The following is a 24858-nucleotide window of genomic DNA, read 5'->3' on the forward strand; positions in this document are numbered from 1 at the left end:
CACCGAGAATGCAGGGCCCCAATGCCATGAGAAACACAAAGGACTAACCAACAGGCTCCACTTCCCTCGTCACCATGGGATACCACTCTTCCTCTGCTAGATTAATGGTGAAAAGCAATGGAGATGCTCACTGGTACCGAAGGTCTAGCATATGGGTAGTGTCAAATGGCTGGCAGGAACACACTTTTCTAGAGTCAAATTGTCCTTCCCAAAGGCAGTATGTATCAAACCAAAATGCTGATTGTCCTTTCACTCATTTTGAAATGTTACCACAAAAACCCATTCCCCAAGAAAATGAGCACTCATGCCCAGGGATAAACACAAACAGTGCTTCCTGCAGAGGCACAACTTTAAATTAAACATAAGTTTAAGTTTTTACAGGAAAACATTTTGGTTTTTAAAATTTCAATTCTCTATTACATTTATTTTATTGCTTATTCTACAGTAATTTGGTTTTAAAAACTATAAGGTGCAGGGGAGGCAGTATCCAGGAGTTCAAGACCAGCCTGGGCAAACATAGGGAGACCCCTGTCTCTAAAATTAAAAAACAATCAAAAAAGAATGAACTAGGACCATATCCATAATACATCAAGTATATAATGGTAGTTCCCTCTGAGGAACAGAATCTCTCCTTCTTGCCTTTTTGCTTGCATGTTTGAATGTTTCCAGGGATATGTATTACTCTTAAAACAAAAGCAAAAATACGGCAACAGAGGTGCAGAAAACAGCACAGCCAAAATACTGGCTGAGGCTTGACACCCCTTTGGCAGCTGAGACAGGGGGTGCAACAGCTGCCCGCCTGGAGTCAGGAGGGGGCCAGAGTCCTGGAAATAAGGAATTGCCTGGGCTATTTGTGGCCCGGAATGTCCGTTTACACCTTGGCAACTACCTAGCAGCTTCCTCTCTTAAATGTCTGTTTTTCCCCAAAAATTATTTGAAAAGACAAGCCAGTTTGGAGACTGGGGATGAGGTCACAGGTAGAAAGGAGATTTTTACACAAACTCTTGGTTGTGCTAATTTAAGTCCTTTAAAACTAGTCAAACATAACCAACTTCAAACAGGCTCCTTTATTTGAATAAAACCACAAACGGGAACAACCTAGTAAAGAAAGAAAACTCTTTTTTTTTCTTTTGCACCATGTCACAGGCTGCCAGTCTACTCTAGGCCACCAGAGACACAGACCACCATTCAGGTTTTCATCTCCTTTAGAAGGGACCATTGCAGACTTTTATGGAACACCTGCAATTCGAGGGCTGTCATATCTTTTGAAAACCTAGTCAAAGGGATTTTGAAAAGTTCCTGGCGGCTGGACACAGTGGCTCACGCCTATAATCCCAGCACTTGGGATGCTGAGGGGGGCACATGAATGGCGTTAGGAGTTCCGAGATCAGCCTGGCCAATATGGTGAAACCTCATCTCTACTAAAAATACAAAAATTAGCCAGGTGGGCCGGGCGCGGTGGCCTATAATCCCCACACCTATAATCCCAACACTTTGGGAGGCCGAGGCAGGTGGATCACCCGAGGTCAGGAGTTCAAGACCAGCCTGACCAAGAAGATGAAACCCCATCTCTACTAAAAATACAGAAATTAGCTGGGTGTGGTGGTGGGCGCCTGTAATCCCAGCTACTCGGGAGGCTGAGACAGGAGAATTGCTTGAACCTGGGAGGTGGAGGTTGCAGTGAGCCGAGATTCTGCCACTGCACTCCAGCCTGGGCAACAAGAGCGAAATTCCGTCTTAAAATAGCCAGGTGTGGTGATGCACGCCTGTAATCCCAGCTACTTAGGAGGCTGAGGCACAAGAATCATTTGTACCTGGGAGCCAAGACCACGCCACTGTACTCCAGCTTGGGCAACACAGCAAGACACTGTCTCCAACAAACAAACAAACAAACAAATACGTTCCTGGGAAGACTAGTTGTCCAGAGAGTACCAAAGCAAATCTTGTTTTATTTGTTCATGGGGTAGTGGGGGCTTGGGGAACAGTTCAACCTATAAACCAACAGACACCTTGAACATTTCTGTGCACTAGTGATGTACTGTGAATGCCAGCTGTTCGTAAGAGGTAAAATCATTGAGACTGGGGACATACCATGCCCACAGACTGGGAGACAGCACAGTAAAGATGTTCTCTCCAAATTAATCTACACATTTAAACAGTCCAATTAAAAAGCAGGATTTTTAATAGCTATGGACAAGCTGATTCTACTATTTACATGGAACAATAAAAGATTGAGTAGGTAAAACAATTTTGAGTAACAGATTCGCCGGGTGTGGTGGCTCATAAACTATAATCCCAGCACTTTGGGAAGCCAAAGCAAGAAGACTGCTTGAGGCCAGGAGTCAGAAACCAACCTGGGCAATATAGCGAGACCCTATTTCCAAAAATTAAAATTAAAATTAAAAAACAACAGCACAGATTGAGGAATCACATTACCCGTTATGAAGCTTCCATAATCAAGACAGCACTGCTGGCAAAGGAACAGACAGAGGAGAATGGAAGAGTTCAGAAATAGATCCCATTTGATTTTTGACAAAGGTACAAAAGCAATTCAAAGCAAAAAGGCTCTAACAAAAGTCATGGAACCATGGAACGACCGGACTCTATAGTCCCTCCCCCACAGGACACTCAACCTAAACCTCACACCTTAAATAAAAAGTAGCTCACAATGAAATGGAAAACTATAAGACTGTAAGAAAACACAGGAAAACATCTATCATGATGGGTGGGGCAAATATTTGGACATTTGCTCCAGAAAGAAGCTGTTAAGAGAATACACACAAGCTACAGACCAGGAGAAAATATTTGCAAATCGTGTATCTTACGAAGACTCGAATCTCAAATATATAAAGAGTTCACGAACCTCAACAGCTGGACACAACCCAACTAAAAAGTCAGAACACCTGAACTGACAGTCTGAAGAGCACACAGGCATGGCAAATGCACACCTCCAGCTGTCTGGTCACTGGCCTGTACCCCAGCCCTACAGGCCAGCAGATGAGGAGGCGGCCTCCACACAGCCACTCACACTCCACCACTCAACCATCTGCCAGCACACAGAAGGCTCCACCCACAGAGCAAACAGCAGCAGGGTTTCCCACAACGCCGACGTCTGGGCATATAAACTCGATTTCTTAATATAACTGTATAACAAAATGTGGCAACATTTAGCAGACCTGTATAACGATGAATCCGTATTTTCCAAATGGCCAATTAATGCAACCGGAAAAAATCCACTGAAAGTGCATGACAGACCAATGAACTTAACGTAACAGGGGTAATTAACCTCCATTAATCTATCAATTGTTTTGCTGTAGTATCAAATAGCCACAACCATCCAAAAAGGCTACCAAAGCATTCCTCCTGTTTTTTTCAGTATATCTCTGTAAGATTGGGTTTTCTTCATATCTTAATTAAAATTACACTGCATCTGACTGAACGCAGAAGCAGGTAAGAAGTCTTCTATTAAGACAGTAAAGAAATTTACAAAAACGTAAAGCAATGCCATTCCTCTCAACAGACTTTTGGATAATAATTATTTTTTATACAACATCACCATGTGCTGGTTTATTGTTTTTCCATAGTGCCGCCTGCCCCCCACCCAACCACCCCACCACACACACAGGTTCTCACTCTATCACCCAGGCTGAAGTACAGTGGCGCCATCTCGGCTCACTGCAACCTCCACCTCCCAGGTTCAAGTGACTATCCCACATCGGTCTCCTGATTAGCTGGACTACAAGCATGCACCACCACACCCAGCTATTTTTTGTATTTTTAGTAGAGACTGGGTTTCACCATGTTGCCCAGGCTGGTCTTGAACTCCTGATCTTAAGCGATCCACCCACCTCGGCCTCCCAAAACACGGGGATTACAGGTGTGCGTCTATTGTTTTTCAATCAATAAATATTTAAGGTTGGCCTTAATTTCTATATGGTAAATAACAGTAGCTATAACCCACCCACCAAAAGCTCTTTAACGGGTGAGTCTTTTAGGACTTTGACAGGATCCTGTCACCAAAAGCTTGGCTATTCCAGAGGTGGGGCTGCCTGGTGGGTTTGTGCCAAGCTGTCTCAGCTAGGTGGGCATGCCATGCCCTTCCCTGCACAGCTCCCACTTTTGAGACCCTCAGGGTGCAATTTAGAAGGTAGGAGTAAAGTAGGTGCCACATGCCCTTAGGCCTAGGGGTTTCTCTGCCTCCCAGGTCTTTAGGCTCCATGACTGCCCTGGAGGCTTGGACATGGTGAGAGGCACTCTGGAGTGCAGCACAGCCTGGCTCCCCACTCCCACCACCACCTCTCAAAGACTGCATGCCCTGCAGACGTCGGTCAGCTCTGGCACCAGACCCAGACGCTAATCGAGCTCCCACTGCTGTGTGCAGTAAAATCCCACTAATAAATCCCTGCATCCCTTTCCCACAGTTCTGCTCCCCTGATGGAACCCTCAACTGACCTTGATTCCTCCCTCCCACCAGCCCAGGCTGGAGTACGAGTGGCACCATCTCAGCTCACTGCAGCCTCAACTTCCTGGGCTCAAACAATCCTCCCACCTCAGCCTCCAGAGTAGCTGGAACTACAAACACGTGCCATCATGCCTGACTAATTTTTGGTATTTTTTTGTAGAGACGAGTTTTCACCATGTTGCCCAGGCTGGTCTCAAATCCCCGGGCTCAAGCTATCCACCAGCCTCAGCTTCCAAAAGTGCTGGGATTACAGGTATGAGCTGCCACACCTGGACCTCAGTTAACTCGGTAAGTGAAGCATATTACTAACTACAAAAAAAGTTCAAATCCCTTTAAAAATACTGACTAAAGCCTATTACAGATGACACAATCCTAAGAACTTGCACATCTCTTTGCTAAATCATGGTGAAGCTCCACACGATGGAATATTATTCTGCAAGAAAAGGGAACGACCACTGGCTACAATGTGGATGAACCTTGAGGATATTAAGCTAAGTAAAAGCAGCCAAAAACAAGGCTGGACAAAACAGCGAAACCCCGTCTCTACAAAAAAATTAGCCAGGCATGGTGGCGTGTGACTGTGGTTCCAGCTACTCGGGAGGCTGAGATGGGACAGGATGGCTTGGGCCCAGGAGTTTAAGGCTGCAGTGAGCTATGATCAAACCACGGCACTCCAGCCTGGGTGACAAGATCTTGTCTCCAAAGGGAGGGGAAGCTTACAGTCTATGAAATGTCTAGAACAGGCAAATCCATAGATTAGTGGTGACTGCTAATGGGTACAAGGTTTCCTTTTGTGGTTATAAAAATGTGCTCCAATTGATTGCTGATAGTCACACAATTGTGAATACTAAAAATCACTGAACCCACTTTAAATGGATGAATTGTGGTATGTGAATTATCTCTCAATGAAGTTATTTTAAAAATCATGATTGTTAGCGAATTTTATCAAAAAGCATAGATGCAAATCTAATCCTTTACAACTGTTACCAAATCAGGTAAAATTAAAGTTAACTGGCATTTAACATCATGGCACATTCCACTCGGATTGAAACTAAAACATAAAAACGCAATGCAACTGATTATTGGGTACTATGTAGGGAGAAACACTACTGTTCAAGGCACTGAAAATGCCCGGGGCACAGTCCCTAAACTTTACAACCTCAAAGTCTAGTGAAGAAAAGCAAAGTAACACAACACAATTTGGCAATTCCAATACAATGGACATGCCCAGGACAGCCAGTGCTTCTATTTTCATCCACCCAGAAGCCTTGCCACTGCCATCCTTACCTCCAATTCCCTGAGCTCAAGTCCTAACCCTACTTTAAGGCCCACCACAACACCACCTCTTCACCATGCCTTCCTGCTCTTGGGATGCAATCTTGCTCTTCAATTTCCAGGCCCCCACCTGGCTCACCTCTGGGCATTGATCATGTTCTGCCCTCATTATTTGCTCATATGACCTATCTGAACCATGCTGGCTTTCCTTAGGCAGACACCTTATCACTTCATCTCTGCTTCCCCTCCAAGCCCCTAGGGCCTGAAGCAGTGCAAGGATGTCCTAAGCTGAGCTTGGGGAAGTTTCTTCTAAGAAGTTATTACATGAAAATGGTTGGTTTTCCATATTCTAAACCATCCTGGTCAAGGAGGTCTAAGGGTTGCTATCCCCTAGAATAGCAAAGGAAAATCCCCACTCACAGGCTCTGTCTAAACAGCAGTGCTGTCCCACCAAACCCAGAAGCCAGGAGCTACATGTGGCGACTGAGCACTTGAAACATGGCTGTTGTGACAGAGGAAGTGGTATTATTATCTTATTCAATTTAATTTTATTTAAATAGCCACATGTACTTATTGAGCACATGAAATACGGCCATGGAGACCAAAAAATCAAATATTTATGTATTTAATTTAATCAACCACATGTGGCTAGTGGCTGCCACAGTGGACAGCAAAGGTCTAGAAATAATTTTATCACTCAGAGCCTTGGTTTCTAGGCTTGTAGAGTAGGGGCCACAACAGACACTTTCTGCTCTAAAAAAAAAAAAATATGGGACCCAGTGCTCCCTGGTAAACACTCAATATTAAAACAGTATTGTAAGAAAAATAAAAGCCCTTTAACAAGAATAGGACAATGTCATCAAAACAGAATTAGATTTTAAATAACAGCTTCTTATTTTCCAAATGAAATACTGATCATTAACAATAAATGCAGATCTGTGGTGCTAACGTGTTCTTCCTCTCTCCAGACCCCTTACCCATAGGCAATTAACCCCAACTTGAGAACAGCGAAGACTTTGATCACTTGGGCTGGGACAGAGCTTTCAGCAGCACATTTCCCACAGGACTGGGCACTGACAGAGACAACAGTCTCAGTTACCACCCCAGCCCTGCCTGCCATGAACATGGCACTGCTAAGTGTCCAAGATTCAGAAGCTATGTGCCCGGGTGCCCTGCATTCTGAAGCTCAACCAGTCACCTGGAGGGCCACGTCCTACTGGCGAGGGACCCAAGGGTCACCTGGCTTACACGCATGTCTTCCCCCGGCACTGACCAGCACATGACAGTGGTCTGAGCGGGCACTCAGTGTCATTTGTTTCTGTGCACACTGTCACTCCTGAGGCCAGAACTTGGATCTCCTGTCTTACTTTTCCCAAGAGAACCACATGTACAATTACTGACCAGTAAGTAAGCATTCAAGCTAATATTTGTGCACAGACTAAAAAAACTGATCTGATATAACGTCCAAAGAATTCACAGATCTCGTGCATTGTGTGAGCAGCAGGCACGTGCAGAAACCTAAGATCAAAAAGCCATGTTTCTTTCTTTCTTCAATCAGTGACTTAACAGGCAAGACTTAAAGTCAAACAAAGTAAGGACTTCTGTATTTAAAACTGTAGTCGGCCGGGCGCGGTGGCTCAAGCCTGTAATCCCAGCACTTTGGGAGGCCGAGACGGGTGGATCATGAGGTCAGGAGATCGAGACCATCCTGGCTAACACAGTGAAACCCCGTCTCTACTAAAAAATACAAAAAAAATAGCCGGGCGAGGTGGCGGGCGCCTATAGTCCCAGCTACTCGGGAGGCTGAGGCAGGAGAATGGCGAAAACCCGGGAGGCAGAGCTTGCAGTGAGCTGAGATCCGGCCACTGCACTCCAGCCTGGGTGACAGAGCGAGAATCCGTCTCCAAAAAAAAAAAAAAAACTGTAGTCTTGCCACTGTTTTTTTGACTGCTATAGTCACTTTACAAACTAGTTTCCAAAGTTGCCTATGAAGATGTACATCACATATACGTGTGTGTGTGTACGTGTGTGTATATATATATTTAATCTTTAAAATCTACTGTCAGGGAAAGATGCCCACATGGAATATATTCAAAATACGCCACAGAAACAATAAATACCACACAGCTAACTACAAGTTAATGAAGCAAGGAGACTGGCCTCTTAAGTCACCTAATTTCTTTCAACCTCTGCTCAGTAAAGGAATCCTGAGCCTCTGGTAGCCCTGACCCAGTTTTCCTCCCACCTTGTGAAAGCTGCCGTCTTAAAGAAACTAGGTGATTTAGGCAACAGGAAGGACACCACCCCAGCTGGCCAGGGCTTCAAAGAGAACACAGCCTGGGGAGCAGGGGGCTCACCCACCTGGGTCTGAGCCAGCCAGGTTCATGTGATGAGCTCTGCGGGATTGGAGAGAGCGCCTGGAAATATCCTATTTGCTCATCTGTAAATGCATAGGGTTTGTGGGCATGAGGATGACTGAGGACCTGAGCCCATGAGGCTATACTTAAGTCTAAAATGCTGTAATATCTAATTCTGCACATCTAGAGACCTGGGTATGCTGAGACGCTGTGCACCTGCACCCTGAGCCCTGGGAGACAAGACTCAGGCCTTTTCACATTTAAATCTCTCCATACACTCAGAGACACATACAGCCCAGGATGGTTTGCTTTAGGAATGATTCATTCAGCTCAGGATCTCATTAAAATTTGTTACTGAACACCTGATTCACAAAGGAAGAAATCTACCAACGTACATTATTTTGCTTCATCTCTTTTTATGCCACCAAATGCCACCTGCAGTGGATCAGTGGCCCTGGCCTATTCAGGCAGTGGGTTACTTTCTATATTCAAAGCATGTGGTGAACCACACCACAACCTTCAGACTGGGAAGCCCAACTGCAGTTCATGACTTCTGGGTGATGAGGTAGGAAAATGAATGACAGCAGGAGAGTGTTTAAATCAAAAAGTAGACCCCCATCTATACAAAAAAGAAAAAAAACCTGGCCGGGGGTGGAGTGCCTGTAGTCCCAGTCACTAGGGAGGCTGAGGTGGGAGGACTGCCTGAGCCCCAGGAGTTTGAGGCTACAGTTAACGGTGATCACGCTACACTGCACTCCAGCCTGGGCAAGAAGGAGATCCTGTCTCCAAAAAAATAGTAATAATTAAAATTTAATTATTAAAAATCAGTAACCGCTACTTTATGACCAACAGTGCGTACTGGTTAAGGTGAAGCCAGACCACATGGGTTCCAATCCCAGCTCTGCCACTTGCTCTGGGTGAAGCAGGTAAGTTGACACACCTTGTTCTTTCACAGCTCTGAAGGTCGGAAGTCTGAAATGGGTCTCACTGGGCTAAAACCAAGGTGCTGGCCGGGGGTCAATCCTTCTGGAGGCTCTGGGGGAAATGTTTCGCTGCCGCTCCCAGGTCCTAGAGCCGCTCCATTCCTGGGCTCTCCCTTGCCCCTGTCTTCTCAGGTCCCCTCACTCTGGCGCTGATGACTGTGAGTACACCAGGCCCACCTGCGGCACGCCGGCCCATCTCCTCACTAAGGATCCTGAATTCAATCACGTCTGCAAAATCCCATCTGCAGGTTTCAGCAATTAGGACATGGGTACCTTTGGGGGACGGGGGCATCATCCTGCCAACCACAAACCCTAAACCTCCAGTCAGAGTCTGGCAGTTCCCAAACTCACCCTGCTATTCCACCCCTCCTGCCTGTGACCACACTCGCCTCCTTTTTTTTGGTTTTGTTTTAAGCTGGAGTCTCACTCTTGTCGCCCAGGCTACAGTGCAGTGGCAACGATCTTGGCTCACCGCAACCTCCACTTCCTGGGTTCAAGCGATTCTCCTGCCTCAGCCCCCCAGGTAGCTGGGATTACAGGCGTGTGCCACCATGCCAGGCTATTTTTTGTATTTTTAGTAGAGACGAGGTTTCACCATGTTGGTCAGGCTGGTCTTGAACCCTTGACCTGGTTATCTGCCTGCCTCGGCCTCCCAAAGTGCTGAGATTACAGGCGTGAGCCACTACACCTGGCCTCACCTCCTCTTTTCACACTCACCTGTGTCGCCTTCTTTGTGAGGCCTCGCCCGAGGCTCCCCCTCCCCACGGTAAGCCAGTCCTGTCTCTCCTATACCACAGCTGCTTTGCCGAAGCCCTCCCCTGCACACGTGTTCAGGGTACCCTCACTTTCTGAGGCAGTCTCATCGGGGACAGAGCTGGGACCATAACCCAGCAGCCAGCCCAGTTCCTGCCAGTCAGGAGACGTATGATGAATGAAAGCCTACACCAGCCTCTGTGGACACCACAGGATACCAAGGACACCCCTTCTGCCACTAAGTGAAGTCTGAGCTACGATCCAAGGGGAAACCAAGACAGTAAGAAACGAGGCTTGGGGAGAAGACAGGTGCCCCATGCAGTGCCACTCAAAGCAGAGGCTTTGAACAGGTGCCCCTGGGAACCTAAAGGAAATGGAGATTGAGTCTTCGATGGCTTTTTAAGAAATCTGACTCTGCTGCAACATCCCAACATGTGTTCAGTGGGCTCGCTCATCTCTCTAAACAGAGCATGAGGCAGCTTGGGTGTTCTCAAACTCATCACATGAGGCGTGACTGCATTCAGGTCACAGGCAATCGGACCACATTACAGCCTGTGAGATTTTAGGATTACCCTATTAACCATAACTCAAAGTCAAATCCAGAATCTATTTTTTGCAATGGAAGACAATTTAGCTATAAGTTTATAGGATACATTCTTGAAGTTTTCTACAGAGATGAAGACTTGCCAAAAACTTCACTAACTAAATATGAAAATATGTATTCACGTGAGGTTTTCGTAGTTTAATAACACTAATTGCGGGCCGTGTGGGGTGGCTCATGTCTGTAACCCCAGAACTGTGGGAGGCCGAGGCGGGTGGATCACAAGGTCAGGAGATCGAGACCATCCTGGCTAACACGGTGAAACCCCGTCTCTACTAAAAATACAAAAAAAACTAGCCGGGCAAGGTGGCAGGCGCCTGTAGTCCCAGCTACTCGGGAGGCTGAGGCAGGAGAAAGGCATGAACCCAGGAGGCGGAGGCTGCAGTGAGCTGAGATCGTGCCACTGTACTCCAGCCTGACAAACAGAGCGAGACTCCGTCTCAAAAAATAAAAATAAAATAAAAAAACAGTAACAGCAACTGCTGTTTCACACATTTTGCTCAGCTACCACAGGGTGAATGACAGTGATGTGGGGACCAGTCACTCTACTTATCACCTATACCCACTTTCTATGAATCTGCAGCTTCTGCAATTCTTTTATTTCTTCCCACCTATGCTTGTTCTAACAATAACTGCTGAAACGTAGTTTTACATTTATTGTATTTAATAAACTGGAGTTTCTCTTTCTGTATGGCTGTTTTTCCACTTCTTAAATAATCTGTTTGCCTTTCATTTCTACATGATGGACAGTATTAGGGCCAGTGTCTCGCCCCAGGCTAGAGTGCAGTGATGCAATCATAGCTCACTGTGGCCTTGACCTCCAAGGCTCAAATGACCCTCCCACCTCGGTCTCCTGAAGTGCTGGGATTCCAGGCATGAGCCACCACGCCCAGGTTCACAAGCATGTTTTAAAATAGCAATTGCATGGCCAGGTGCAGTGGCTCACACCTGTAATCCCAGCACTTTGGGAGGCCAAGGCAGGCAGATCACGAGGTCAGGCGTGGCCAACATGGGGAAACCCTGTCTCTTACTAAAATACAAAAAATTAGTTGGGCGTGGTGGCAGCACCTGTAGTCCCAGCTACTCGGGAGGCTGAGGCAGGGGAATCGCTTGAACCTGGGAGGAGGAGGTTGCAGTGAGCCGAGATCGTGCCACTGCAGTCCAGCCTGGCAGCAGAGCGAGATTCCTTCTCAAAAAAAAAAAAAAAAAAAAAAAAAAAAAATAGCCGGATGCGGTGGCTCAAGCCTGTAATCCCAGCACTTTGGGAGGCCGAAGTGGGCAGATCACGAGGTCAGGAGATCGAGATCATCCTGGCTATCACAGTGAAACCCTCCCTCTTCAGTAGAGAGATTTATTTTCACTAGAGAGATTTATTATTCATATTTATTTTTAGTAAATACAAAAAAGTTAGCTGGGCGTGGCACGGCGCGCCTGTAGTCCCAGCTGCTGGGGAGGCTGAGGCAGGAGAACGGTGTGAACCCGGGAGGCGGAGCTTGCAGTGAGGAGAGATTGTACCACTGCACTCCAGCCTGGGCGACAGAGTGAGACTCCGCCTCAAAAACAAAAAACAAAAAAATACATATATGTAGCAATTGCACAGGATCAATTAAGAATCATGAAATATTATTTATTCCCCAAAGTCTTATTGATGAAATGTACTTGCAACTTGAGGTCAATGGCTTACAGCTTTTTTAAGGGGCTGCGGAGTAGAAAGGTTTGCTCAGCCTACACATTCACAGCAATGCCACACAGTGTCCCTTGGAAACACTCCCCTCAACTTCTTCTGAAGTACTGTGAATGGGGTGGCAAGAGAGACAGCCAGAAGTTAGATTACCACCCAGACACCTGCGGCCACACCCTGGGATGGGACCACGTTCCACAATACAGGTCTCACACTATCAAACTCACACAGCACACTTTCCCAACCAGATGCCAGTTTAACAACTTATTGCAAGAGCTGGAGGTTAGTACATAACACAGGACACTGCCCTCCCAGTATCGGGATGTCAGGAAACCTTCGTTACTGGCATGCAATCAAAACAGAGGGGCCTGATTTTTTAATCTTCTATGGTAGGCAGGAAAATCACATGACTTGTTCTGGTTTCACAAGGGAGTCTCCTTCTAAATAGCTTTTAGATTCTCAACGACCCAAAGAGAATGAACACCTTGAGAATGGGCCACAACGCTTGCTCCCAGGTTTCAAACATTCATGAAGTTAAAGCTCCTGGCAGGTAACATGGGCTCCTTCCAAGGAAACATGGGCATCTCTGCGACTATGAACAGCTGTGACCTCACAATAGCGTCTCCACCCCTTAAGGGGTAATTCGGGTCAGGTGCGGCGGCTCGCGCCTCTAATCCCAGCACTTTGGGAGGCCGAGGCGGGCGTATTGCCTGAGCTCAGGAGGTCAAGACTATCTGGGCGACATGGTGAAACCCCATCTCTACTAAAATACAAAAATCAGCTGGACGTGGTAGCGTTTGCCTGTAGTCCCAGCTACTCAGGAGGGTGAGGCAGGAGAATGGCTTAAACCCAGGGGTCAGAGGTTACAGTGAGCCGAGATTGTGCCACTGCACTCCAGCCTGGGCAACAAAGTGAGACTTCATCTAAAAAAAAAAAAAAAAAAGATTTTGCTTTACACAGCCACAGGCATAGGATAGTAAAAGCCCAGCCCCCGGCAGGCAGTGTCCCATTACCCACCAGGACTCCCAGCACAGCCTCAGACATGCCCAGCCCTTCTGGGCAGCACAACACAGACAAGTCGATGCTACTTCTCAGGGTGCCTTCTCCCAGATGCCCCTCTTCCCATCCCATGTTAGGTTCTTGCCAGCCTCTGTCTCAGGGGTGTCATCACTGAATTCTGGAAGCATCCCTGCTCTGGCTCAGGTTGCTGTATTTCCCCATACAAGAAACGTACTAATTACTGTTTCCAACTTCCAAATAAAAAGTTAAAAATACCAACCCTCAGAAGTAGATCTGCTTCTCTTCAAAAATTTCAACACATCTGACTTCTCATTAGCCGAGGCATGTGTTAACTTACTAGAAAAATGGCATAACTGACTTTCTTGCCTACGCATGACACTTAAAACCCTGCTTCCTCCAACTTTCTTAAGTCCAAATTACTTCAGAACAAGCAATTTCTAAAGCAGGTGACATTTAACATCTAACTCTGTCACGGTACATGGCAAGAAATATGTTGTTACAACTCTTGTTCTCCAGGGTAAAATTTCTTTGCCTTGGAAATCAAGCAGGATATCCACGCTATTTGTTACTCATGCAAAAAACCATGAACAGGCGGGGTGAGGTGGCTCACACCTATAATCCCAGTGCTTTGAGAGGTTCAGGTAGGAGGATCGCTTGAGGCCAGGAAGTCCAGATCAGTTTGAACATTGTAAGACGCCATCTCTACAAAACTTTAAAAAAAAAAAAATTAGCCAGATGTGGTCACCCCAACCCTGTGGTCCTAGCTACTTGGAAGGCTGAGGCGGGAGGATCACCTGAGTCCGGAAGTTTAAGGCTGCAGTGAGCTATGATCATCCACTGCACTACAGCCAGAGCAACCCTGTCGCTTAAAGAAAAAACAAAAACAAAAACAAAATTTAAAAACACAAAAACGGTAACAAAAATAGACTACAAAATACCCGAAAGAAATTTTCAGTTATTTATGAAAGTCTAGCAATGTCTTTGTCTGGAAAACGGGCTTTTACTTCCAAAAGGATCAAAAAAACACCATTACGTTAACGTTAAAAGCAATAAAACTGAATGATCGCCTATCAAAGCAATACCGTTTTACGGCTTCAGCGTCTCTTTCTGAGCCACTTGCTAGCCAGCCATCTCCTGCACTACTGTTTATTCTCAGAGTACACTGAAAAACTGTTTCCTGAATGAGCATCTCCCACAAATAAATTTAACAAAAAAGGAAACGAAGATGGTCACCTTCAGAGCAAACAAGCCAACAGTGCGGAAGAGGCACCCAAACGCCCATCCCACCAGCACAGTAGCAGGTGACGCAAAAAGTGTACAGGTCTTATGCAAGCCAAGGGGCAGAGGCGACCTTTAGGCTTAGGGGAAAGGTGGCCCCTGGGTGGGATTTTGAACCTCTTTCCTAGGGTATCTGTCCTGTTTGTGCCCACACAAGTGTATGTGTGCTGGGAGTCAGTAGCACCAAGGAGGCTGGGGCCATCCTGAGATCCTGGCTGTGCGACTTCCTGCAGGGAAGGCCGGACACCGAGTCCTTTTCAGCAGGGCAGTGACAGACAGAAGTCCTGTGGGCAGCAGCTTTCATAGCGTGTGGGGTCGGGCAGGGTGGAAGCATGCCCAAGAGGGACGCTACCGCCACAGTTCCAGCATGAGGCAGCAAGGGCCTGCTTTCAGGGGATGTCTGAAAAAGCCAAACGGGCCTGGCAACAGGATGTGGGATAGAGACGGCAGAGTTCAAGGCCGACTCCCAACCTCTGGACACTCAGGGACCTGGTTTCCTGCCACTAACTAGTGCTCCACTTCCCCACACTCGTAGGGACTTCTAGCACTCACACAAGAATCATCAGAAGGCCACCAGGCTGACTAAAGTGGCAAATGGCACCAAATCCACTCGACTTTTACCATACAGTGAATCGTTCTCAAAATATTACACCTTTAATATTAAAACCCCTATTCAGGCACATCAAGCCCAAGATTTCACGAATAGCATTGCTTAGGCAGAGGCCGGATGGCTTCTTCCTAATCCACATCGGCTATGGTTACTGCAGGCCCTTTCTGCATAGCACCCATCTTCGACGGCCCCACCTGTGGTGTGTGCCCCACTTTAGTTCGTACCAAAGTGTCACGTCTTCTTGGCTGCGAAAGCCCTACCATCAAGGCAACACCATGCGCTGAACATCTCCTATGCTCCAAATTCCATGCCAGGCACTTTACATGTGCCTGGCGATTCCAGTCTCGCAACAACCTTGACGGGCATGAGTGACCTCCTTTAAGGGATAGAGAAACTGAGGAACCAAGAGCTTAAGCAATGCCCATTAGGTACCACAGCAATCAAATGGCAAAACCCAGATTCAAATCCAGGCATGGCTCTAAATCTAGACTGCCTTAGCCACCAGTCTGTTCTACCATGAATTTTAACTTAATGACCTCTTTCTCCTTTTCCAAAACACTAATTCAAAAAAAAAAGGATACCTTCTTCCTACATTTGCTGGTATCGATCATTTGATTATAGAGAAAAAATTATAATGAGGGTATCAGCAGCCTGAAAGAATCAGGAGAGCTGGAGCCTAGGGAATCGCTTTGAATCATTAAAACCTGACATGCTCACATCAGAGTGAGATGCTAGGTTTGGCCTAATTTCTTCTCTACTGGGTTCTCTGAGCTGATGTTCATCTTGTAACTTTGCAAAGAATTATCTTAGCAACATAAGTCAACGTCAGGAAAATCGACACCCTCGAAATATTTGATTTTTGTCTTGTTACAGTGCTATTTGAAAGAATCTTCTATTAGTTATAATAAATTACAACAGCACAAGTTTATCTGGCTGCGTGTGTTCAAGAGAAGTCACTTTCTACTCCCAAACATGCTTCAGCAGAAAAGTAACTGCACAAGTTTGGAAGAGACCCACCACCACCCCTGTAACAAAAAACACAGAAGCCTATGATCAATTCTTTTCAGAAGCTGCAGCTGACCCATTAATTTGCTCCTAATAGCAGCAGTCTAAGTGTGACACAAAAGTCTAACATCTACCCCATTCTTCTCAGAGCTGACACTGAGAGAGAGACTGCTCACTCGGGCAGAAGAACCACACCACGGAAAAAACAGTTTGTATGCAGAAACAAGGCCTCCGGATAACTTCCTGTTGATTCAACAGCGTCTACACGGACCATTTGGACCATTTGATGACCATCGAGTATTCAGAGGGCAGAGACCCATGCAAGTCACTCCTTCAGCCCCTAGACCTCCATGGCCAAAGTTAGCAAATAATAATACACTGCCAAGCAACCTTATTCCCAGCCGGACCTAATCATACCACCACCTCCCCAGCTCTATCTGCCTTCCAACTAGAAACGTGCAACTGGCTGCTTCAGGCCTCACAGGCAGTGTGTGGTTGCAACCCCAGCAAACTGCATCAGGCCCCTCACCTCTTCCCTCTCCGCACTTTACCCTTCATCACTTTCCTAACTGCTCAGGGCATTTTAAAAATAACTATTCCAGAGCACTGCTGTTTTCCAGTGAATATCCAAGGCCTGTGGACTCAAAAGCAAACGCGACCCCAAGAATGTGAGGCCGGAGAGCAAACTCACACTGACCTATATTGATAGAGAAAAACCAACCAACCGAACCAGTCTCCCAGTCTCCTTCGAAACCACCCTGCCCAGGAGGCACAGGCAGGATGCTCCAGGTTTACAAAGCCTTCCCTTCCTCAAGCTGTTCAGACCCTGACAGTTTCCAGCTGCTGGTTCTTTAGGCACCGGGGCAGACACTAAACAGGTGCAAGTCTCTAGCTCTGACCGGGACCCCACTCACAGCCTGGTCCATGAAGCCAACCAGAGTCCGCTAAATTCCACCCTTCTGGCTTTTTAACAGAAGTGTTCTCTCACTCTTTCGGGTCCTAAGTCACATTCCGATCAATCGTAAGGCTGCATTTCAGGATTGGGAAGGCTGAAATAGATGGCCTAAGACACAAGTAGCTTTTTCAACCACACACCAGTGGGTACTCACAGGGCACTATAATTTGTCCACAGCCTCATGTGCTCCCGACAAGACAAGGGACCTTCTCGATAATGAAATTGAAAGAGACGCCCAGTCAGAAGAAAGGAGTTTCTTAAGTTTAAGTAATCAGCATTAGTAACTAAAACCACTGCCACCCAATTTGAGATTCTGGTAAATTTACAGATTAACTGTTCTTGGGGTTACCTTTCCAATACAAACTGTAATATGAAAATAAAGCTTCATTTTATGAGAAAAGAAAGTAGCCTTGAAAACATGCATGGAGACTGCTGAATTTCTAAAACTTCAACACCCTCTAGCCTTCTAAAAGGTAAAGACCAGCCAGGCACGGTGGCTCACGCCTGTAATTTCAGCAGTTTGGGAGGACGAGGAGGGCAGATCGCCTGAGGTCCGGAGTTCGAGACCAGCCTGACCAATATGGAGAAACCTCATCTCTAACAAAAATACAAAAGTAGCCAGGCGTGGTGGCACATGCCTGTAATCCCAGCTACTTGGGAAGCTTAGGCAGGAAAATCGCTTGGACCCGGGAGACGGAGGTTGCAGTGAGCTGAGTGCACTACTGCACTCCAGCCTGGGCAGCAAGAGCAAAACTCTGTCTCACAAGAAAAAAAAAAAAAAGCAAAGACCTTGAAATATGTGGACCTGTTCATTTTCCCAAAGATACAGGTCTGTAACACACAGGCTCTACAGTAATGTCTCTGTTTATTAATTCTCACTGGTGTCCAAAGACACCTGGAAAGCAGTAGGACAATGTCATGGGAAATCCATATGCTCGTGTTATTGGATATTCGTCTTCATCTGCTACCATTTGAAAAGGAAACTGAAAAGCAACCTTTTTTTATGTTTTAGATGGGCTGCAAAATACAGCACAAAAGGAATACACAAAATTCTCTCAGTAATGTACATCTTTTCAGTTATTTGGTTTAATCACACATACCAGGCGCTCTGCAAAGTTGCTGCTTTGCTGGTGCCAAATGAAACAGATAACCCAGTCCTTGGCGTGGACTACACTCTTCTGTCCCCCATTACTGCCACTGATAAATACCACTGGGGAGTGCCTAGTGCAGAATCCCAGCCACTTTGCCATTTGCAACCTGGCCAGCCATTTTTTCAGTGACCATCCAATTACTGGCAATAAGTTATACAGAGGGGAACACCAGTCACGCTTAAGTGTTCCCACCAACCGGTGTGCAGCGCCCCACACTTGGAGCCACCGCACAGGACCAAACACTGTTTTTCCTGAGCTCCCCTGGAGCTTCACTCATTGACGCAACCCAAGATCCCTTGCTAAAAGTAAAACTAGAATAAAGCATTCCACGTCCTTTTCATTCAGGTGGCCTCCATTTGACTCCCGACAGCCTGAACCCGTCACGTAGGTAAGAAAACTTTTTAAAGACCATTCGGACTCTGCTTTGTTTCAGTGGAATGGGCCAGGAGAAAAAGTGCCTTCCAATGACCAACTCCGTAAATCCAACACCCTTCTCTTTACAGTGTCTTTACATCCAACCTTTATAACCAAGACTCTATACCTCAAAATACAGTGCCCTGGAAAATTACTGCCACATCGGCAGAAAACCGAGTTACCTTTCGAGTCAGGTTTGATTCTGATGCAGGCAGCCATGTGCGGCGGGGCTTTCGCTCGGCTGCAAGTGCACACCTGGCCGGATGCTGGCTGCACCACACACTGCCAGGTACCAAACTCCCAGAAAAACAGGTGGATTCGGAAACCAACAGCGCCCGGATCAGAACTCTGGGCCAGTCCAAAGCCTGACAACATCTGCGTTCCTTGCAGGTGTTTTAGAATGTAAGCCCGACGCTAGGCAGTGCTGTTAGAAAGTGATTTGGAGGAGCGCTTCCGAGCCACGGCGCGCCCTCCGGGGGAGCGCACCGGAGCAGGTGCGGGCGAGCCCCGCGCCCGGGGAGGTCAGGAGTTCCCCAGCCAGACCAGATCCAACCGGACGCCCCAGAACCAGGACGGTCCCCGGAGCCCGCCTCCCAACCTGGGTGAGAAAACACCTCCGTCCCTCCGCGGCCGGAGCGTTCGAATTTTACAACTCCGGGCGCTTTGTGCCGGGGAGGCCCGGCGGACGTGGGGTCGGGACAATGCACGGGGCCGGGGCCCCGGCGGCCGCCCCTCACCCGCGGACCCGGCATGACTTTGCAGCCTCGCCGGGCCGGGGCCGGAGCCGGGGCCGGGAGGCCAGGCCGAGGCCCGGCGGCCGCCCGGGGCCTGGTTAAAGATGGCGAGCCCCTCGCGTGGCTCCCGCGGCTCCCCCGGCCACAATGAAAGGCGCCCCCCGGCCTCGCCGCCGCCGGCCCGCGGGCCTCACCTTCCATCTCCATGTCCTCGGGCTCGCTCAACTGCTGCTCGCCCGCTTTCTGCTGCTGCTGCTGCTGCTGGTGGTTCATGTCGGCCGCGGCCTGGGCCTCGCCTGCGGCCGGGGGCCGGGGCTGCGAGCCCGGCTGGCGGGCGGCGGCGAGCCGGGGCGGCGGCGGCGGCGGCGGCGGCGGGGCGGCCTCCTCCTCCTCCTCCCGCGCGTCGTCGGCGGCTGCGGCCCCGGGGCGGCCCGCGGCGGGCGGCGGCGGCGGCAGGGAGACGCGCACGTACTTGCTCGCGATTCGCCCAATCTCGGCGCCGAGGCGGGCGGGCGGCCGGCGGGCCGGGCCGGGCGGCCTCGTCGCTCGCTGCGGCCGCCGCCGCCGCCGCCGCGGGGCCCGCCTCCCGCCGCCGGGGCCCGGGCCGGGGCTGCGGGGCTGCGGGCCGGCCGGGGGCGGAGGGCGGCCGGGCGGGGGCCGCGGAGTCAGCCCCGCCTCGGGCCGGGCGCGGCGGGCGGGAGGCCTGGCCGGCCGCGGCGGGCCTGCGGGCCCTGGGGCCGGCGGGAGCGGCGGCGCGGGCGGGCGACGGGCCGGCCGCGTTCCGAGAGCCGCGGCCTCCGCCTCCTCGGCGTCGTCGTCGGGGCTCCGGCAGCGGACGCGGCGCCCGGCAGCTCGGCTCGGCTCGCTCTCAAAATGGCGGCGGCGTGAAATGTCACATCCGCATGGGGGGCCGCGGAGCGAGCGAGCGAGCGAGGAGAGCAAGCGGGCGGGCGCCGAGCCGGAGGGCGGAGCGGGAGCGCAGGGCGGAGCACGGGAGGCGGAGCAGGGAGCGGCCCGCCTGCCGCCGCCGCCGCCAAGGCCCGCCCGCCCCGCAGCGCCGCGTCCCGGCGCCGCCTGCCCCTCAGTCCCGAGGCGGACCCTCGGCGCTCGCTGCCCCCGGGCCGTGGGGGCCGAGGCGGGACGCCCGGTGACTTAGCCCTGCGGGGGTGGTCCGGAATCCTCCCCATCCTGGGGAACTGGACAGCCCGAAAGACCCAGGAGCGGCAACGAGGAGGGGCCCAGAAGCCACCCGGCGGCCGTGGTTCAGGTCCCAGCCGAGCGCGCCGGGGCGAGCGCCGGAGGTTGCCCAGGGACTGCTCGGGATAGGGCCCGGAAGGGAGCCTGGGGTCAGCGCCTAAAAGTTCCTGTTGTTGTCGTTATTTACCCTCGCCCGCTGACCTGCACTTTTTCACCCAGTATCTACCGTGGAAGAATTTATTTTCTCACTGTCAGCCTAATCTGGCAAAGTTTGGCTCCTCAAGAGCAACCCCAGGCGGGACGCAGCTTCTCACACCTGTGATCCCAGCACTTTGGGAGGCCGAGGCGGGAGGGTCACTTGAGGCCAGGAGTAAGAAACCACCCTCTCTACAAAGGTTTTGGTTTTTGTTTTTATATTTTTGAAATGTATTTTTAATTAGCCGGGTGTGGTGCCTCGCGCCTGTAGTCCCAGCTACTTGGGAGACTGAGGCTGCAGTGATCCAGGATGGTGCCACTGCACTCCAGCCTGGGCAACAGAATGAGACCTTGTCTCAACTAATAATGATAACAAAATAATAATATAAAAATAAAACAAGCCCACTACCCCTCACATTTGGTATTATTTCCTTCCTATCAACCCAGTCTGGGATTATTCACCCGGGGTCTCCCTATTCCAGGAGACATTCAGTGAATGTATCTCCTGTCCTGTTTCATCCAGTCGTTGACAGACTGATGATTGGGGTCTCCACTCTTCCAGTTAATCAAGGCAGTGTGGGTCAATAAAAATGGAGCAAACCGATGTACATTTCTACACATCTCAGGGGAGAATAGAATTTCGCCCTAACAGGGCCAGAAGATTGTGGTACCTGTCTTCCTCTCCATCTCCCTATACCCGTTTTTCTCCAGTTTAGGTACTGTTCATCTCCCCGCCCCCCAAAAGAATGTTCTGCTCACTGTTGTATCACAAATGCCTGGGATACACAGCAAGTGCTTAATAAAAATTAGTTGGGCCAGGCGCAGTGGCTCACGCCAGTAATCTCAGCACGTTGGGAGGCCGAGGTGGGCGGATCACCTGAAGTCAGGAATCCGAGACCAGCCTGGCCAACATGGTGAAACCTCATGTCTACTAAAAATACACACAAAAAAATTAGCTGGGCATGGTGGCGTACGCTTGTAATCCCAGCTACTCAGGAGGCTGAGGCAGGAGAACTGCTTGAACCCAGAAGGTGGAGGCTACAGTGAGCTAATCATACCCCTGCACTCCAGCCTGGGCAATAGAGCGAGATTCCATCTAAAATAAATAAATACATAAATAAATATTGGTTGAATGGGCCAGGCACGGTGGCTTACGCCTCTTATGCCAGCACTTTGGGAAGTTGAGGCAGGAGGATCACTTGAACCCAGGAGTTGGAGAGCAGCCTGGGCAACATAGGGAAACCTAATCTGGATCAGCCAATCAATTAATCAATCATTCAATCAATTGGTTGAATGAACATATGATTCATGTGTGACTGGATCCCCCTCACCAGCATTTCATACACTTGAAGATTTCCCACCAGTGAATTTCCTGCCAGACCACAGAGGTGAGCAGGGGAGAGCCCAGTCACTTCAAAGGAATCCCTTGGGTCACCCCCAGAATCTGAAGAAGAGGTATTGTTATTCACACAGATTCTCACAAATGCTAATCAACAGTGCTCAGATGCAAAAGAATCCTCTCTAGTATTTTGGAAGCTTGGAGAAGGGAAGAAAGTGCCTTTCTGGCAGAGGAAGAGGTGGCAGAAAGTTATGTATGTGGCTGTCAGTTCACATTGGCCAACCTTATCCCCATCACTGAGTTCCAAACCAATCCTGCCAGGCACGGTGGCTCACGCCTGTAATCCCAGCACTTTGGAAGGCTGAGGAGGGCAGATCATGAGGTCAGGAGTTCAAGACCAGCCTGACCAACATGCTGAAACCCTGTCTCTACTGAAAATACAAAAAGTAGCCAGGCGTGGTGGCGCGCACCTGTAATCCCAGCTACTCAGGAGGCTGAGGCACAAGAATCGCTTGAACTTGGGAGGTGGAGGTTGCAGTGAGCCGAGATTGCACCACTGCACTCCAGTCTGGGCGACAGAATGAGACTCTATCTCAAAAAAAAAAAAAAAAAAAATCTGTGTGGCTGGGGCGTGGTGGCTCATGCCTGTAATCCTAGTGTATTGGGAGGCCAAGGTGGGTGGATCACTTGAGGTCAGGAGCTCGAAACCAGCCTAGACAACATGGTGAAACCCCGTCTCCACTTAAAAAAAAAAAAAAAAAAAAAGTGGATTCTGCCAACAACCTCAGTAAGGTTGTTCTTCCCCAGAGCTTCCAGATGAGAGCCCAGCCCTTGGCTTTAGCCTTGTGAAAACCTAAAGGAACCCAATCCAGCCCACTATGACTTCTGCTCTATGGAAATATAAAATCAAAAAGGGGTATTGTTTTACACTGCTAAATTTTAGGAAATTTATTACACAGCAATAGAAAATGAATACATGGCTGGGCGCGGTGGCTTACGCCCATAATCCCAGCACTTTGGGAGGCCCAGGCGGGCGGATCACGAGGTCAAGAGATGGAGACCATCCTGGCTAACACGGCGAAAGCCCGTCTCTACTAAAAATACAAAAAAAATTAGCCAGGTATGGTGGCGGGCGCCTGTAGTCCAAGCTACTCAGGAGGCTGAGGTGGGAGAATGGCATGAACCCGGGAGGTGGATCTTGCGATGAGCCGAAATGGTGTCACTGCACTCCAGCCTGGGCAACAGAGCGAGACTCCGTCTCAAAAAAAATAAAAATAAATAAAATGAATGCACATAAACAGTATCTGCCTCTCCTTCCAGAAGCACCTTGAGAAAGAAACTGTCTTGTCTACAGGTCTATCCTCAGCACAGCACTGGGTTTATAGTAGTTGCTCAGTGAAGATTTGCTGAATGAGGCCGGGCGCAGTGGCTCATGCCTGTAATCCCAGCACTTTGGGAGGCCAAGGGGGTGTGGATCACTTGAGGTCAGGACTCTGAGACCAGCCTGGCCAACATAGTGAAACCCTGTCTCCACTAAAATGCAAAAATTAGCCAGGTGTGGTGGCACGGGCCTGTAGTCCCAGCTACTCTGGGTGCTGAGGCTGGAGACTCACTTGAACCTGGGAGGTGGAGGTTGCAGTGAGCCAAGATCGTACCACTGCACTGTAGCCTTGCAGCCTTGGCAGCAGTGGGAGACTGCGTATCAAAAAAAAAGGGGGGGGGGGGGTATTGTTTTACACTGCTAAATTTAAGGAAATTTATTACACAGCTATAGGATATAAATACACATAGACAGTATCGCTGGGCGTAGTGGCTCACACCTGTAATCTCAGCACTTTGGGAGGTCAGGAGATCAACATCATCCTGGCTAACATGGTTAAACCCCGTCTCTACTAAAAATGCAAAAAAATCAGCTGGGCGTGGTGGTGGGCACCTGTAGTCCCAGTTACTCGCCAGGCTGAGGCAGGAGAATTGCTTGAACCTGGGAGGTGGAGGTTGCAGTGAGCTGAGATCACGCATTGCACTCCAGCCTGGGCGACAGAGTGAGACTGTGTCTCCAAAACAAAAACAAAAACAAAACAAAAAGAAATTGTCTTGTCTAACAGTTCTATCCTCGGTACAGCACCAAGCTTATAGTACATGCTCAGTGAAGATTTGACGATTTGCCGAATGAATGCTTTCACCCCTGCAACTGTTTACTGCCTGCTAGGAGCTCAGAGCCTCTGGGATACAGGCTGGGAGTGACAGTGCCTGCTTGCTTGGAAGGCCTCTCATCTGGAGTCAATAAAATAGCACTTCTTTGCTTCTTCCTGGCTGGTCCACATCTTTCACCGAGGAGTGGATGGTGGAGGGAGAGTTCATTTCCAGGGCACCACAGCTACGAGAAAAGCAAGACCAGTGCCCTTGGAGGCCCACTAAAAAGGCCCGACTTGATTATTCTAGCAGGCTCGGCTGGCCTGTTTTCTTCTTCCCCTGGTAGAATTGTGCCTGCATTGGCTATAAAGTCCATTTGCACACAGAAGGGGTGTGTGTGGAAGGACTCGGCAGAAGTGAATCCGCTGAGTAATGCCTGCTTCCTCGGAGGGTGAATGCCAAGGTGCCTCCAGAGGACATGGAAGGCTCTGAAGGGGAAGATGACTGAAGGCACCATTTTTGACCACTGCCAATTAAAAAAAAAAAAAAAATTCATGACCCCTACCGTGGTTCAGAAACCGGGGGCTAAGGAGAAGATGAAAAACCGGGGAGACAGGAACCACCAGAGAAACTGACTTGTCATTAGCTAGAGCCAGTGAAGGGCAGGGAGGGGCCACCCTATCATTACTTGGAGCAAAACATATTTTGCTGCTCC

The 24858-nt window shown here is 49.1% G+C and overlaps 1 protein-coding gene and 1 long non-coding RNA gene across 2 annotated transcripts in view; one reads left to right on the plus strand and one right to left on the minus strand.

Moving 5' to 3' along the window:
- The window catches only part of USP7 (ubiquitin specific peptidase 7), a 71631-nt gene extending 51442 nt beyond the window's left edge, over positions 1 to 20189 (minus strand). Inside the window, exon 1 of the mRNA XM_007985309.3 lies at positions 19474 to 20189. Within this exon, the coding sequence (XP_007983500.1) occupies positions 19474 to 19552 (79 nt within the window). The 5' untranslated portion in view covers positions 19553 to 20189. The remainder of the gene's footprint in view (positions 1 to 19473) is intronic.
- On the plus strand, positions 18966 to 24319 carry LOC140711654 (uncharacterized). The gene is made up of 3 exons (XR_012092911.1): positions 18966 to 19147; positions 23331 to 23364; positions 24116 to 24319. It is a non-coding gene; the product is annotated as an uncharacterized lncRNA (long non-coding RNA).
- Positions 24320 to 24858: the final 539 nt, after the last annotated feature.

The sequence above is a fragment of the Chlorocebus sabaeus genome, chromosome 5 (genome assembly GCF_047675955.1).
Source record: "Chlorocebus sabaeus isolate Y175 chromosome 5, mChlSab1.0.hap1, whole genome shotgun sequence".
Taxonomy (NCBI): domain Eukaryota; kingdom Metazoa; phylum Chordata; class Mammalia; order Primates; family Cercopithecidae; genus Chlorocebus; species Chlorocebus sabaeus.